The 14,628-nt window shown below is 40.0% G+C and overlaps 1 protein-coding gene across 3 annotated transcripts in view; it reads right to left on the bottom strand.

Annotated features, from left to right (window-relative positions):
- The window catches only part of NUP155 (nucleoporin 155), a 63,951-nt gene that overhangs the window by 26,616 nt on the left and 22,707 nt on the right, over nt 1-14,628 (bottom strand). For all 3 annotated transcript variants that reach the window (XR_003550661.1, XM_006156314.3, XM_027774877.1), the window contains 6 exons: nt 11,750-11,860; nt 7,650-7,744; nt 7,033-7,121; nt 5,783-5,845; nt 4,390-4,537; nt 2,069-2,135 (listed from right to left, as the gene is read on the bottom strand). Coding sequence is in view for 2 of the 3 variants with exons in the window: in XM_006156314.3 (XP_006156376.1) it covers nt 2,069-2,135; nt 4,390-4,537; nt 5,783-5,845; nt 7,033-7,121; nt 7,650-7,744; nt 11,750-11,860 (573 nt within the window). In the remaining variant the exon portion in view is untranslated. The remainder of the gene's footprint in view (nt 1-2,068; nt 2,136-4,389; nt 4,538-5,782; nt 5,846-7,032; nt 7,122-7,649; nt 7,745-11,749; nt 11,861-14,628) is intronic.

Raw genomic sequence — 14,628 nt, 5'->3', positions numbered from 1 at the left:
GATATCCAAGAAATTTCCCTAATGTCCTTTCCTGGTCATTACCTATCCTATCTCTGAGGAAACCACTTTTCATACTACTACTTTTTTCTCTCTCTTTTTTTTTTTTTTATAAGAGAGGTTTTTGCTATATAGGGCACGTACACATGCCAGAAACAGAGAGAGACAGAAAACAAGAAACACCCCCCAGGGGGGATGACCACGTTGCAATCCCTTTTCCATTCTCCTCTTGGGATCCTGGGCATGCATGCACATGCACCGAGCCTGAGTTTTAAGTTGCTGGATCCAGGACTCGAACTTTCTGGCTACACCAGAGCCCAGCAACATAACCATTACTCCATCTACTGGTCCCCCACTTTTCTTACTTCTATCACTATACATTAGCTTTCCCTGCTCTTGAACTTTAAATGAATGGAATTATATACTATGTCAGGTAAGTACATTCTTATTCTTAAAATTTGAACTTGAAAAAGTTATGGTTTAAAAGATATTCGCTATATTTTCATTTTTAAATAGAAAAATTGTGATTGTGCTCATACTTTAGCTTTAAAAGAATCCTATTACTTGGGATGAGCAGTTGGTATAATGGCTATGTCGCTGGACTCCCATGTAGTCAACTACAGTTCAAGTCCTGGACCCAGTGGCTTAAACTCACGTCAGGTGTGTGTATGTGTGTGCCCAAGATCCCAAGAGAAGAATGGAAGAGAAAGGACATGGCCATCCCCCCTGGGGGGGGGTGATTTTTTGCCTTTTGTCTCTCTGGTCAGCACATGCATCCTATAGCAAAAACCTCTACCCCTAATCCCCCCCCCCAAAAAAAATAAATCCTATTACTTAAGATTGTGATAACAAAGTTCTATAAAACTTTCTTAAAAAAAAATTTTTTTCTTGAAGTATACCAATGTATGAAATCAGTGCTGAGTCCAAAGAGTTTTCTTTTGTGCATATAAGCCAAAGCATTGAGCCCAATATTGTAGTTAACATAACAGTATTAACTATTGCTACTGATTTTTACTTAACACTAACAACAACTACATGGGGGAGACATATTAATCTTCTCATTTTATAGTGAGGTATGGAGCTCTGAAGTGTTAAGAAATTTACTGGTGATCAGGAGCCAGCCAATGGTGCAGCAGTAGCACAACTCTCTGCAAAGCTGGACTAAAATGGGAGGGTCCTGGTTTGCACCCTAAGGCATCCTGCCTGATACATGCTGAGTACTTGCATGTGAGCCTGTGTTCCGACATTGTTGACGCTAGGGGTAGTTTATGGCTTGAAGACTATGTTAAGGATACCTGTCTCTGTCTCCCTCACTCTCAGAAGAAATAAGGGAACTTAGGGAAAAAAAAAAAAAAGAAAAAGGAATTTACTCATGATTAGACGGTTAATAAACGCTACAGCTGAGATTTAACCCAAAGGGTGAATAGTTTATTGAATGAGAACACAAACATTCTTTTTTTGTTTCTAAGGTGTTTGTCATAAGGCATGTGTACTTTCCAGAGAAAGAAAGAGAGAGAGAGAGACAGACAGATAGACAGACAGATAGACAGAGAGAAGAAAGTGAGAAATCACTGCCCAGGGGGAAGAGCCACACCACAATCTCTTCTCCTTTATTCTCTTCCTGGGGTTTTGGGCATATACGCACAGGCTCCTGGTGTGATTTTTCATGGCACCTGGTCTGGAACTCAAACCGTCGTAGGCCATGTGGGAGTCCATGGCCTTAAATACTATGCCACCTGCTGGGCTCACAAACACATTCTTTAAAGAATAATCGCTGAAAGGCCAGCAAGTGGCATAATGGTTGAGGTACTGTACTCCCACAAGGCAGGCAGTGATTTGAGTCCCAGATCTGGCAGCTTGCTTTCTCACTTTCCTTCTCTCTCTCTCTCTCTGGTGAGCACATATGCCCTAGAACAAATTAAAAAAAAAATAATAATAATAAAATGAATAAAATTAAATAATTACTATATAATTATTGTATCTTGTTCCTAACATTGAGAAATGTAAAACCACCTATTAATACCAACAACTGGTTACATACAAATAATGAAATAACATTATACCCACTTACAGCAATGATCTCTCTGTTGCCACTCTTGAATACTCTCTCCACAACTAAGCTAGCATCCCAAATGTTTCTGTAACAAAAATTGTTTTAATGATTGTGCTGTGAGTAAAAACAATTATAATACGTAGTAAATTATTTTCTATAGAAACTTAATAGATTCTTCAGTTTTTAAAACCTAGGCATGAACTGCTTCTTGGCCTGCTGGTTTAGACAAAGTATAGTAAAACCTAGCAATGATTTCATTTAACATTTTACTAAGTTATTACAGAATATAGGAAAATTTCCAAATCTCAGAAAATAAAATACTGAAGAATGAAAAGAGTTTAGGTTAAGAAATTGTAAACAAGGGAGCTTATGATAAAAAACACAAATTTATAAACAGCTTGTATAGTCTTTCACTTTTTTTTTAAAAGAATTATTTATTTACTTTTATCATTCATTCATTTTATTTTAATTTGACCAGAGAGATACACAGAGAGAGAGACAAAGAGGGAAAGTGAGAAAGCAAGCCACCAGGTCCAGGACTCGAACCATGGTCAGCCATGTGGGAGTGTCCAGCGCCTTAACCACCACACCACCTGCTGGTCCCGTCTTTCACTTTTTAAGCAAATGAATTCCATGAAAGGATACATCTCAAATCTAAAAAATAGGTATGTAGATTCTTCAGAAAGTACACTGAAAAACTGAATTAATGGTACGAATTTAGGGGCCAGCAGGTGACGTAGTGGTTAAGGCACTGGAATCCCACAAGTATGACTATGGTTCAAGTTCTGGACCTGGCAGCTTGAAAATCACTATAAATGCATGTGCATTTATGCCCCAAATCCCAGGAGCACAATGGAGAAGGAGTTGGGGTGTGGCCATCCTCCTGGGGGGTGATTTCTCACAGTCTGTCTCTCTACAGCATGTACAAGTGTATGTGCCCTATGGCAGAAAAAGTTTTTTTTAAAAAACAAAGTGGGGGGAGAGTATGAGTTTATTCTGATGCAAAAATAAAAACTGAAATTAATGCGTACTTTTTTTCACGACATCCATTTTCCATAAACTTTTGAAGACTCTTCATACCGAGCATGAAAGTTAAGCAATATGATAGACTAACTGAAAAAGCGGCTGCACTTATTTATCTTATGTCTTTCCCCTTTATAGATGACTTCCTCTTCCCTGAAGAGGTGGAGTCTATTTCCAACCTTTTGAATTTAGATTGACCTTTGAAAGTTTCCTCTGACCAAGTAAATGAGGCAGCTAAGTAAAAGATAGGACAATTTTGAGACTAAGCATCAAGAAGCTTTACAAGTTTCTACTCTTTTTTTTTTTTTAAGAGAAAGATTTCTGTTATAGGGTATATGTGCTCACCAGAGAGACAGAAGCAAGAATTCACCCCTTAGGGGGATGGCCAAGCTGCAACCCCTTCTCTTCCATTCTCCTCTTGGGATTTTGGGCATACATGCACAAACACCCAGTATGAGTTTTAAACTTCTGGGTTCGGGACTCAAACCACAGTCGAATACCTGGGAGTCCAGCAACATAGCCATATGCCATCTGCTGGTCCCAGAAGTTTCTACCCTTTTTAATGGAACCATACCTTCAATAAGTGAATACTCTTTGGCTGGCTTGCTGAAGTACGAGAGACCATGTGGAGAACAAACCAGCTATCTCAGCATAGGCCATTCTAGACCAGCCCACGAACATAGTCCTAAACATGTGAGAGTGTAGCCAAGATAAAGAGAGCCCTCTTGAACCTCATAGCTGACCACATATGCCTGAGTGAGGTCAACAATACCAGAATTGCCAAGCTGAATTATAGACATATCACTGAGTTATGAAGTAGTTTGTACTGCTATGTATTAATACTATATGTTTTGATGCTACATATACATATGCATGTATACACACACACAAATAAAAGATAATAATGGAGCCAACCAATGATGTGATGGTTAAGACGGCTAGATATTACATGGCTGACTCTGCAGTTTGAATCCTGGACCCAGTGACTTGAAAAATATACTGGGCACATGCCTAAAATCCTGAGAGGAAAATGGAAGAGAAGGGATTGTAGCATGGGCATCCTTCTGGGAGGTGCTTTCTTATTTTCTCTATTTCCCTCCCTCTGACGAGTACCCTTATCCCATAGCAAAACCAATAAATAAATGAATATAGTTAGATAATAAATGGCAAAATGACAAAAAATATCTTATCAATGTACAATAAGCTAAATCTAAAATTTAGTAGAAACAGCTGATGACCCAAATTTAGAGTTAAAATATTTAACTACTAAGACAGGACAAGATAAGCAACAGATAATTATTCCATGAAAAACTTACCCCATGATTCGAGAAAAGTAAATGCAAATACCATTGTGTTTTCCAGAATACACAATCTCTGGTCCAGTCACACAGCTCATACTTGGGGCCTGAGCTGCTGGGTTTCCCATAGCACACAATGGAGTTGACATGGCAGGAGGCTGCATACCTTGTACATAAAAGAAAAAAAAATTTCTTAAAAATATAACCTAAAAATTCAGAATTTTCAATAACCCAACTGCTGTATTTGGACAAACGTGTAAAAACATTTACAGGAATAATGGAATAAAGATATTTAATTTGATTTTTCTTAGGTTTGGATGGGTGCTCCCATGCAGATTTTTGATGGTTGGCAGTGCAGAATAAAAACAGATAAAAGCTTATAATCATTGCTCCTAATGATTCACTCTGTGAATGAAACAGAACTAAATATACAGATTTCAGGGCCCAATTAAACCCTGGTACCCAGATAACAGGCTCTCCTGACATACTATTAGAGGAGTTCTAAAACAAAGTTGTTTAGGGACCAGCAGTTGGTGTAAGGGCTATGTCGCTGGACTCCCATGTAGTCGACCGCAGTTCACATCCTGGACTGGCTGGCTTAAAAGTCACGCCGGGCGTGTGTGCTTATGTGCCCAAGATCCCGAGAAGAGAATGGAGGAGAAGGGATTGCGGCGTGGCCATCCGCCCTGGGGGGTGATTTCTCACTTTCTGTCTCTCTGTCTCTGTTTGTCTGGCGAGTGCACGCGCCCTATAGCAAAAACCTCTAAAAAAAAATAAAAATAAAGTTGTTTGTGGGCAAATGCCAATACTTGCTTGGATGTCACTTCCTTCAAGTGGCATTTATTTTCAAGGAATAGAGGAAGATAATCTCTTGTATTTTTTCTTAAATTTGCTATTGGGCACCTGAGTTCACTTAGAGAGGGCAAGAAGGAAAGTGAGAAAGCTCTGTGCGGCGGGGATGGCCACTCAGCAATTCCTTCTCCATTCTCCTCTCAGGATTTTGAGCATACACGCAGTCATAGCCAGTGTGTTTTACAAGCTGCCAGGTCTAAGACTTCAACCCTGCAGTTAGCCACGTGGGATCCACCCACCTAAACCATCACGCTACTGGCAGGCCCAAGTTGCTTTTCTCACACTAAGCATTAAAGATAGTAACACACAATGTAAGCATTTATTTTTCTCTTTTTCTTTTTTTAAAAGAATTATTTTACTCGACTTTATTTATTTATTTATATTTGATCAGAGAAGGACAGAGTGAGAGAGAGGAAGAGAAAGCCGTCAGGTCTGGGACTTGAAACACAGTCAGTGATGTGGGAGTCCAGTGCCTTAACCACCACACAACTGGCTGGACCCCAATGTAAGCATTTCTAAAAGAAAAATATCAGCAATCCAAGAGAGAGAAAAGTAATACCTTGAGATGGTGTGCCCAAAAAGGATGGATTTGGATAGGGACTACCACTAGGAAGAGGAGAACCTAAAAATGGAAAGAATAAAAAGATTTGTAAAATAACCTCTTAATATTTTTAAAAATGATTTATTCATTTATTTAATTCCATTTATTATTATTATTTTTAAAATGTGGACCAGAGAGAGAAAGGGAAAGCAAGAAAGCAAGCCACTAGGTCTGGGAATCAAACCATGTTCGGCCATATGGAAATCAGGTGCCTTTAACCACCACTCCAGCTGCCATCTCGAACCTCTGAATTTTTTTCACTTGGACAAAATTAGGCACAAAAGCTAATTTTCTAATTTCTAATATTTCTAAGCATAAGAGTGGGGAGTAGGACCTCCCATTAAATTCATGAATTAGAGCCTTATCTCTTTACCCAGTACATCTCTAATCTCTACTTAGGAAAGCAATGAGATAGGAGTTTGTTATTAAGTCATTCATCTTTTCTTTTTTTTTTTTTTCATCTTTTCTTCTTTGAAGATGAACTATGTTCTGTAAATACCATTGGTTATACTCAATACTAATATAGCATCACTTTTTGGTTGCTGTTAAGGGTATGTGTGGTTGCCAGGGAAAGTTAGGGGGTGGTGGGGAGAGGGGAGAGAAAGAGAGAAAGAGAAGAGAAAACATCCCTCCATGGGGAATGGTCAAACCAGTTCTTCTCTATCTCTCCCCGCTTTCAGGATTTTAGAAATTTGCATACACCCTAGTTGTGTTTTTTAGGCTAGTGGAATCAGGACTCATATGCCATGTAGTAGGCCATGAGGGATATGACTGCCTTACCAACAAGCCGCAGAACCAGCCAGTCACTTTTAAGAATTAAAATTTATAAATTTATTCACTAATAATACAGTAGTGATAAATGAAACATAATGAAATCTTAAGATTGAAAGATGCCATAAAGTGGGGCCAGTGGGTGGCATTATAGTTAAGGTGCTAGATTCCCATCCAGCTGACCCCAGTTCGAGTCCTAGACCTGGCAGCTTGAAATTCACACCAGATGCATAAAATTCCAGGAGGAGAATGGAGGAGAAGAGAATGCGGTGTGGCCATCCCCGCCCACCTTCAAAGATTTTGCTCTCTGCCTCTCCAGCAAGCACATCCCTGATAGCAAAAATCTCTCTTAAAAAAAAAAATAAATAAAGAGGCCATAAGGTTTCTGAAATTCAAACTGTATTAGAAACAGTCTCACTTTAATGCCACATACTCACTAGAATATACAGGAGACCCCAGGATAGGACCAACATTACTCGGAGGAGGGAGAGTGGCTGGAAATCTCATCTGTGCTTCACCACCGTACCTATTTTTATGACAATAAAGACTGAGTTTATTCAGTAAAACTTTCCATCTTGAAAGCTGGAATTGTTCCTAGTATTGTTTGGTTTTCGAATAAATGCTTTAAACATTAAAGACTTCAATGTATTGTGTTGACAGTAAAATACATGCATAGGATACATAACAAATACTTATTAAGTAAATGTTGACTTAAAACTGCTACCAAGAAGTATTATAAGAAACTCTTGGAACATCTAAAAAAAGATCTGCAGTGAAGAGAATTTAGTGAGCAAATGGCATGGTAATTTTCCTACTAGATCATATAAAATTTTTTTTAACAAAACCACATTTCAAAGTCTAAGAGTAGTAACACATAAATTATAAGCTAGTGCTTTCATTAGCATAAAAATATTTCCAGATTTTATCCTTTTGCAAGTAAAATTGACTACTTTGCCTATCTTGTCACTCAACCATTTGACACGGCCATAAACAATACATTGGCAAATAAGTATCTAAAACAGGAGGCGAGTCCAAGAAAAAGTCTGACAAATACCTGAAAAAAGCCCGAGTGGCCCAAGCAGACACTTCTCTATCACAGGCAGCAGTAGAGCAAGCAAGGATAAGGCAGGTTGCACAAGCCTGGTCTTCCTGTATATAAAAAAAAAAAAAGTAGAAAATTTAAAAATCCTTATATGAAACAAAAACTTTTAAAGTTTTTGCCATAGCGTGCCTGCACTCGTTGGCGACAGAAAGTGCACTCGTTGGAGACAGAGAGGACTACCTTCCCCACTTCCCAGAAGGGATGGCCACACTGCAATCCCTTCTCCATCATTCTCCTCTCAGGATTTTGAGCACACACGTACACATGCCTGGTGTGATTTTCAAGCCACTGGCTTTGGGACTCAAATTATGACTGGCCATGTGGGAATCCAGTGCCTTAACCACCAAGCTACCTGCTGGGCCCAAAGTGAATACTTAAAAAGTTTTGTTTACTGCTATGTCCAATATTTAAATTTGTGCTTAGCACAAACGGGGGCTGATTTGTTGACTGAATGAAATCAACTGGTATTAAAAAGAAAGGTGAATACTTGTAGTTTAAAAGTTTATCACAAGCCTTAGTATTAAAGAATGCATCTTTTGCTTTATTTAGAGAGGCTCTTGCTGTTGTAATCCTGTTGTTTCCGTATTCTACCTGGGGCTATATGGTCTCCCAATGTCGCCCAGGACAGCTGTGGGATCAGTCCTCCTGCCTCAGCTTTCTGAGTCACTGGGATTATAGGGGTATGCCACTGCGCCAAGCTTTTCAGTTGGACTGGGAATCAAACTTGGGCCTCTCATGTGGTCCCAGTCAGAAAAATTCAGTGTGTGAACAGTGTCCACCACTGCAACTAGGGTTTTTTACTTTTTTTACTATATTCTAATTTAGTTTGTGATTTGTTTCTCCAATTTTTTTTTTCTCATGGTCCTTCTACTCTTAATTATTTTTTGCCATGTCACATGACATAAAGGCATTCACATAAGAGACAAAGAGAAAGAGCACGGAAAATTATCCCACAGCAGGTCTCATCACCATCTTTTTTGCTATAATTCTCAATCCTGTCAGGACCCTGGGCATACGTGTGCATGCCTGGCATATTTTTCACACTAAAGGGGCTAGGACTAAACTCTGGTGGGCCATGAGGGATCCAGCTTCCTCTGAGCAGTTTCTAACCATCACATCTTTTAGAAAATATGACTAAGAGGACTGGCTTAGTGTCAGAGCAGTCAGTACACGTTGCTTAAGTGGTGCCAATCTATATAGAAGACTGTGTGTCTGGGTCCCTGGTCAGTCTGTACACACTGGACATGCATCTGTGATCCTGACATGTAGGGGGGACTGGTGAGGAATCACAGTAGTAGGGTCTGTTGAGGATGCTTATCTTTCTGTCCCTCACTCTCATAAAAGAAATATACTTTAAAAAAAAAAAAGGAAATAACAGTAACAATTATTAACATTTATTGGCTATCATGTGCCAACCACTACTTTTAGAAGTACAGCATATATTATTATTCACATACTATATTTATTTGAGAGAGATTTTTGCTGTTGGGCGCTTGTGCTTACCATAGAGAGACAGAGATAGAAAGTGAGAAATCACCCCCCCCGGGAGGATTATCACACTGTAATCCCTTATATTCCACTCTCCTTTCAAGAGTTTAGGCACACAGGGACCAGCACTTAGCGTAATGGTTATGTCTCTGAACTCCCACGTAGTCGACCACGGTTCAAGTCCCGGACCCGGTGGCTTGAACTCACGTCGGGCGCGTGTGCATGTGTGCCCAAGATCCCAAGGGGAGAATGGAGGAGAAGGGATTGTGGCGTGGCCATCCCCCCTGGGGGGGGTGATTACTCACTTTCTGTCTTTCTGTCTCTCTCTGTCGGTCTGGCGAGCACATGCGCCCTATAGCAAAAAAAAAAACCTCTCCAAAAAGAAAAAAAAAAAAAAAAGAGTTTAGGCACACACGCACACATGCCTGGCATGAGTTTCAAGCCACTGGTCCGGGACTCCAACCACAGCTAACCATGTGGGGGTCCAGAGACATAACCATTATGCTATCTGCTGGTCACATTCACATACTATTATAATGTAATGCATATGTTGCATAGAAGGAAACTAAAGCCCAGAGACTTCAAGTACCATAATTTATTCCAGTAGTAAAGTGGGGGGGTTTTTTTTGAAAGAATTATTTAATTTTATTTGTTATTGTCATTTATTTTTAACTTGACCAGAGAGAGAGAGAGAAAGTGAGAGAGAGAGAGAAAGAGAGAGAGAGAAAGTAAGAAAGCAAGTTGCTAGGTCTGGGACTTGAACCACACGCCGACCACCACTCCACCGGCTGGCCCCTGGTTTTTAAACACAGGTGGTTTGAATCTAAATCTATACACTTACCACTGGTATGATATTTTTATTCTTTTTTTTTGAGAGGTTTTTGCTATAGGGCACATGCGCTCACCAGTCAGACAGAGAGAGACAGAGAGACAGAAAGCGAGAAATCACCCCCCAGAGGGGATGGCCACGCTGCAATTCCTTTTCCTCCATTCTCTTCTCGGGATCTTGGGCATGTATGCACACGCGCCTGGCATGAGTTTTAAGCCACCAGGTCCGGGACACGAACCGCAGTCGACTACATGGGAGTCAAGTGACATATCCATTACGTTAACTGCTGGTTCCCTTATTTTTATTTTTAAAAAATTTGTCAGAGGGTGCATGTGTTCACCAAAAAGAGACAGAGATAGAGACAGAGACAGACAGGAGCAGGAGAAAACACCCCACAATGGGGCATGGTTATGCTGCAATGCTTTCTCCTTCATTTCTCCAACCTGTTGAGATTTGGGGCATGCACACACATGCACCTGGCCTATTTCCCAAGCCGCCAGGACTGGGATTCAAACCATTCACTTGGCCATGTGGAATCCAACTCTTTTAACCATTAGGACATGGGGCCAACCCTGGACTGATATTCTTGATTTAAACTAAGAACTCCTAGTTTTGTTCAGTTTTAATATATTTTCGTACATATAGCTTTTTAAACAATTATCTAATTTTGTTTATTATTATTTTAATTTGCTATATGAGACATATGTGCACCAGAGAGAGAGAGAGAGAGAAAGTGAGAAAGTAAGCTGCCAGGTCCAGGACTCTAACCACGGTCAGCCATGTGGGAGCGAGCGCTTTAACCACTACATCTCTTGCTGGCCCCATAACTCCCAGTTTTACCTCACTAATTCTAGTTATAGCTTTGAAATACTTGTATCTCCATACTACTGCCTCAAGTTCCTAAGGAAAAAAAAACTGACTTGTCCATAAATAACTTATACTTTTTTAAAAAAATTATTTTATTTAATTTTATTTATTCATTCATTTATTTCCATTTGACCAGAGTGAGAGAGGGAGAGAGAGAAAGTGAGAAAGCAAGCCACCAGGTCCAAAACTCAAACCATGGTCGGCCATGTGGGAGTGTCTAGCACCTTAACCACCATGCCACCTGCTGGCCCCCATAAATAACTTGTAATTTTTTTTTTTTTTGGAGAAATTTTCACTGTAGGGTGCGTGCGCTCGCCAGACAGACAGAGAGAGACATAGAGACAGAAAGCGAGAAATCACCCCCCAGGGGGGATGGTCACGCCGCAATCCCTTCTCCTCCATTCTCCTCTCGGGATCTTGGGCACGCACGCACACGCGCCCGGCGTGAGTTTTAAGCCACCGGGTCCGGGACACGAACCGCGGTCGACTACGTGGGAATCCAGCGACATAGCCATTACGCTAACTGCTGGTTCCCAATAACTTGTACTTTTAATAAGAATGCATTTGTCACAGAACTTTAACATTAGACTCTTACTAGTATACTTTAATGATAAGAATTTATCAACAGCAAAGAATAAAAACCTGAATTAACTATAAATCTTAGAGCATCTTACTGCTCTCAAATGTCAGTATACATACACTCACTCAGGTAAAAAAAAGAAAGAACATTAAGATGATCTTTTATCAGTATTTTAGTATTGACATAAGTTTAAATATCATTCCCATTGCTTCACTGTATAAAACAACAATATACTTTAAAAAATCTGACCAGAGAGAGATGGAGTATGTAAGTGTGTAAATCATTTACCTGATGTAATTTAAAGAATCTTTCGATCTCTTCTCCATCTCCACCCACATTACTCACAAGTAGATGCCTCAGTTGATCTACAGGTCTAAGTTTATGGAACATAAGACTCCCCTAAGAAATAGGAAAAAAAAAAGGAAGAGTGACTAACAGATACATTAAGCTTGGTTGGTAGCAACTAACCTTGCTACTTTCTTGAATAAAATAAATAATAGGAAAATATAACATCAAGAATACAAAGCACATCAGTCGAAAAGATCTACATTTCAACTCCTATAGTAGATCTGTAAGTCCATACAGCAAAATTAGTAAGAAAGCACTTTCTCTCTTCCTCAAAGCTATTCCTGAAATGAAAGAATTAAAGTTAAATAATCCATTAATCATGTTAGCCATACACACACACACACACACACACACACACACACACACACACACACATACATTTAGGGAAAAAAATGAACCTGGATGCATAATCATACCTTCTGCCACAATAAATTCCAAACAGATAAAACATTTAAAGAATAAAAGAAAGTCATAATAGTTTTATTTTGTGAATAATGTGTGGATTCTTTTATAAGCTCAGTGAAAAAGCTTTTTAAAATAATTTTTGGTTTTCTTTTTTTTCTTTATTCATGTATATGTGCACGGGCGAGAGAGGGAGGCTAAACCAGAGTTGGGGGAGGGGGAGAACTCTCCACAGGGTCAGGCAGTGCCACGATCCCTTTTTTCAATTCTTTGAGTCCATTGGATCCTGAGCACTTGTGCACATGTCCTGTGTGTTTCAGGCCAACTGGACCAGGGATTTGAACCACAGCCACTATGTGGGACGTAGCTTCTACAGAGCAGCATATTAACAATGCACCACAGAGTTGACTTGAGTAACTACGAAATAAAATCCTAAAGATAAGTAATAACTTTGACTACTTATAAAATTGTCAGGGCCAGCAGATGGCGTGGCGGTTACTTCACTGGACTCCCACAATGCCAATCATTGCTCAAGTTCCAGACCTGCTTGTTTCAAAATCATGCTGGGCATGAGTGCATGTTTGCCCAAGATCCCAGAAGGAGAATTGAAGAGAAGGGGCTGTGGAGTAGCCATTCCCTGGGGGTTGACTTCTCACTTTCCCTTTCACTGTCTCTTTCTCAGTCCAGCAAGTACACATGTCCTAAGGCAAAAACCTCTTAAAAAGAAAAAAAAACAGAGCTGGGCCAGCAGTTGGCATAATGGCTATGTCGCTGGACTCTCACGTAGTTGACTGTGGTTCAAGTCCCGGACCCAGTGGCTTAAACTCATGCTGGGTGCGAGTGCATGTGTGCCCAAGATCCCGAGAGGAGAATGGAGAAGAGATTCTGGTGTGACCATCCCCCCTGTGTTGGTGATTTCTCGCTTTCTGTCTCTTTCTGGTGAACGCACATGCCCTATAGCAAAAACCTTTCAATAAAAACGAAAAGTCGACATGGGGAAAATCTCAACAAACAACATCCTATGACGAATCAGGAAGGCTAAAATTAGAAGTTAGTTTCTCTGACACATAAATATTTCATTTTTTAAAAAAATTTGACAGAGGGTGTATACATGCTCCATAGAGAGAGTGAGAAAACACCCCCCCCGGGGGGGGGAGGTCACATCACAATTCCTTCTCTATTTCTCCCTCCTCCGAGGACTTTCGGAAGGCACACACACACACAGTGTGTTCTTTAAGCCACCAGGTAGGGGACTCAAACTGCACAGTAAGGTGGAACCTGACCACTTTAACCACTACGCCACTGGTTGGCCCCACATAAATCTTAATAAATTTTCACTATGTAAATCGAAAGGATAACTCAATCAAAAAGCAGATATAGAATAGGAACATATAATTCACAGAAATATAAACACTTGAGAAGATAAACAATTTCATAATTAATAAAGCAGCACATTGTTGGGGCTGGCCAGTTGCAAGATGGTTAAGGGCACTGGACTCCCACATGGCAAACCACAGTTTGTGTCCCGGACCTGGCGGCTTGCCTTCTCACTTTCTCTCTCTCTCTCTGTCCTTCTCTGGCCAAATTAAAATAAATAAATAAATAAATAAAGTTCAATAAAATAATTCTTTAAAAAAAAAAAAGACAGCACACTGTACTGGGAGAGGCTGTGGGGAAAGAGGCATTCACAAACATCACTAGAGAATGTATACAAAGAAATTTGGCAATATCCATTTCCAAAACATACTTTTGAAATATAAATAAGGTACAAAATGGTCAATAAGATATACTCTGGTTTATTTGGAAATATATCTGTATTATTCATATATCCATAACAGATCTCAGGAAGGATGCAGAGATACTACTGACAGGACTATCTGAAGGGAAGGGACAAAAGCCTGAGGGAGATTTTAAGGTTTATACTTCCTGTTATACCACTTGAATTTTGGCAATGCACAACTTGACTTCCTTTTTCTAATTGCAGGAGGGCACATGAACAAACTAGAGACAGACAGAGAGATAGAGAAACGGGGGGTGGGGGTGGGCGCGGGGAGAAAAGTGCTACCCCAATAGGGTGTGGCTACACAGCAATCCCTTCTGCATCCTGTCAGCATTTTGGGCACCCATGCAGATGTACCTAGTGTATTTTTCAAGCTTAGGCCAGGATGAGAACTGTGGTAAGGCATATGGGATTTGGCTCCCTTAACCATTATGCCATGGGGGCTGGTCCTGTCAATGTATTAACATGCAAAAAATAAAATATTAAGAAAATAGCTTTTTCTTTTTTAAGAGATTTTTGCTACAGGACATGTGCTCTCACCAGAGAGACAGAATGAAAAAGACAGAAAGTGATAAATCACCCCCTAGGGGGGATGGCCACACCACAGTCCCTTCTCCTTCATTCTCCAAATGACCCA

Source organism: Tupaia chinensis, unplaced genomic scaffold (assembly GCF_000334495.1).
Source record: "Tupaia chinensis unplaced genomic scaffold, TupChi_1.0 Scaffold000489_1, whole genome shotgun sequence".
In the NCBI taxonomy this organism is placed as follows: Eukaryota; Metazoa; Chordata; class Mammalia; order Scandentia; family Tupaiidae; genus Tupaia; species Tupaia belangeri.
Note: the sequence above shows the minus strand (reverse complement) of the source record. Positions and strands in the feature narration are given on the sequence as shown.